This window comes from Priapulus caudatus, unplaced genomic scaffold (genome assembly GCF_000485595.1).
Source record: "Priapulus caudatus unplaced genomic scaffold, Priapulus_caudatus-5.0.1 Scaffold10610, whole genome shotgun sequence".
NCBI classification, from domain to species: domain Eukaryota; kingdom Metazoa; phylum Priapulida; class Priapulimorpha; order Priapulimorphida; family Priapulidae; genus Priapulus; species Priapulus caudatus.
This window is the reverse complement of record NW_014587671.1, coordinates 1-1,343: the sequence shown is the minus strand read 5'-3', so window position 1 is coordinate 1,343 and position 1,343 is coordinate 1. Positions and strand designations below refer to the sequence as shown.

General features: G+C 45.6%; 1 protein-coding gene across 1 annotated transcript; it reads right to left on the bottom strand.

Moving 5' to 3' along the window:
- Positions 1 to 175: 175 nt before the first annotated feature.
- Positions 176 to 1,157, bottom strand: LOC106820322 (cytochrome P450 20A1-like; the record flags this gene model as incomplete). The annotated part of the gene is made up of 2 exons (XM_014824846.1): positions 176 to 360; positions 988 to 1,157. Coding segments are annotated over 2 exons (322 nt in total), but the record flags the coding sequence as incomplete, so codon positions are not given.
- Between the last annotated feature and the right edge of the window lie 186 nt (positions 1,158 to 1,343).

The window sequence follows — 1,343 nt, the reverse complement described above, 5'->3', positions numbered from 1 at the left end:
CCACCACACACACACACACACACACACACACACACACACACACCAGCGAGCACACACATGCACACGAATAGTCGCAAGATGTTTTCATAAGATACGTATTAAAACACCCGAGCGCACCGATCAAGGTCGCATTGCCAAAACATCCCCAGTCGCCATCTAGCTCGCCCGGTGTGTGCTATAGAATAGCAGCTGTAGGAAGAGCTATAGGTTATACCCGGTGTAAGGTGTCAAAGTATGTGGCAACAGCATCGGCGGTAAAGTACTGGTCGTATACAGCACGCCTGTGTCTACCGTCCTCTCCGTTGGCAAACTGAATGCATTTGCTGCCAACCAGTGGCTCGAACATTTTGAAGAGAAGTGCTGAAAAAGGCGAGGAAGTGCGTAAATGATGAAAAACGGGGCATGTGACGTGTGTGTATAGTTATTGTCGACATGGTCATCGTTACACAGTTATTGTTGACAATATCATTGTTAACACTGTCATTGTTAAAACAATCATTGTTAACATGGTGATTGTCAACACGGTCACTGTTAACACGGTGATTGTTAACAAGGTCACTGTTAACACGATCATTGTTAACACGGTGATTGTTAACACGGTGATTGTTAACACTGTCATTGTTAACACGGTCATTGTTAACACGATCATTGTTAACACGATCATTGTTAACACGGTGATTGTTAACACTGTCATTGTTAACACTGTCATTGTTAACACGATCATTGTTAACACGGTGATTGTTAACACGATCATTGTTAACACGGTGATTGTTAACACAGTGATTGTTACTACTGTTATTGCTAACATTGTTCATGCTATCGTAGGGCGCCATGACACCTGGTTGCTTCATACTGTTGAGTGACTCTGAGTTCATACACATCTACTCAATTTATAATCTAGTAATTTACACGCGATCATGATGACGAACGAACGCGCTGTCCCGCGCATCCTGCTTCACCATGGAAACGTACGCACGCGTCCATTACCTGGTCTATCGAACACATGCTGATGCTCCTTGAACAGCTCCGGGGAGGCAATGCTGACTGTTTGCTGAGTGCCCCACCAGAACGATGCGATAGGGCCATGAGACCAGTGTAGCTTCTGTAAGAACTGGTGTAGGCTGCCCGCCTGAGTGACGTCCGTCAGGTTTCCTTCCCTGCATCGAGTATGATTTATAATTAACGATGGCTCGCATGCCGCTGTAGATGTAGCAAGTGCTTGGCAAATACATACGGAAGAGATCGGGGACCGACTGTTATATGTTATATAGAGGTCTGTGAGTGAGTTAGTGAATGTGTGTGTGTGTGTGTGTGTGTGTGTGTGTGTGTGTGTGCGCGCGCGC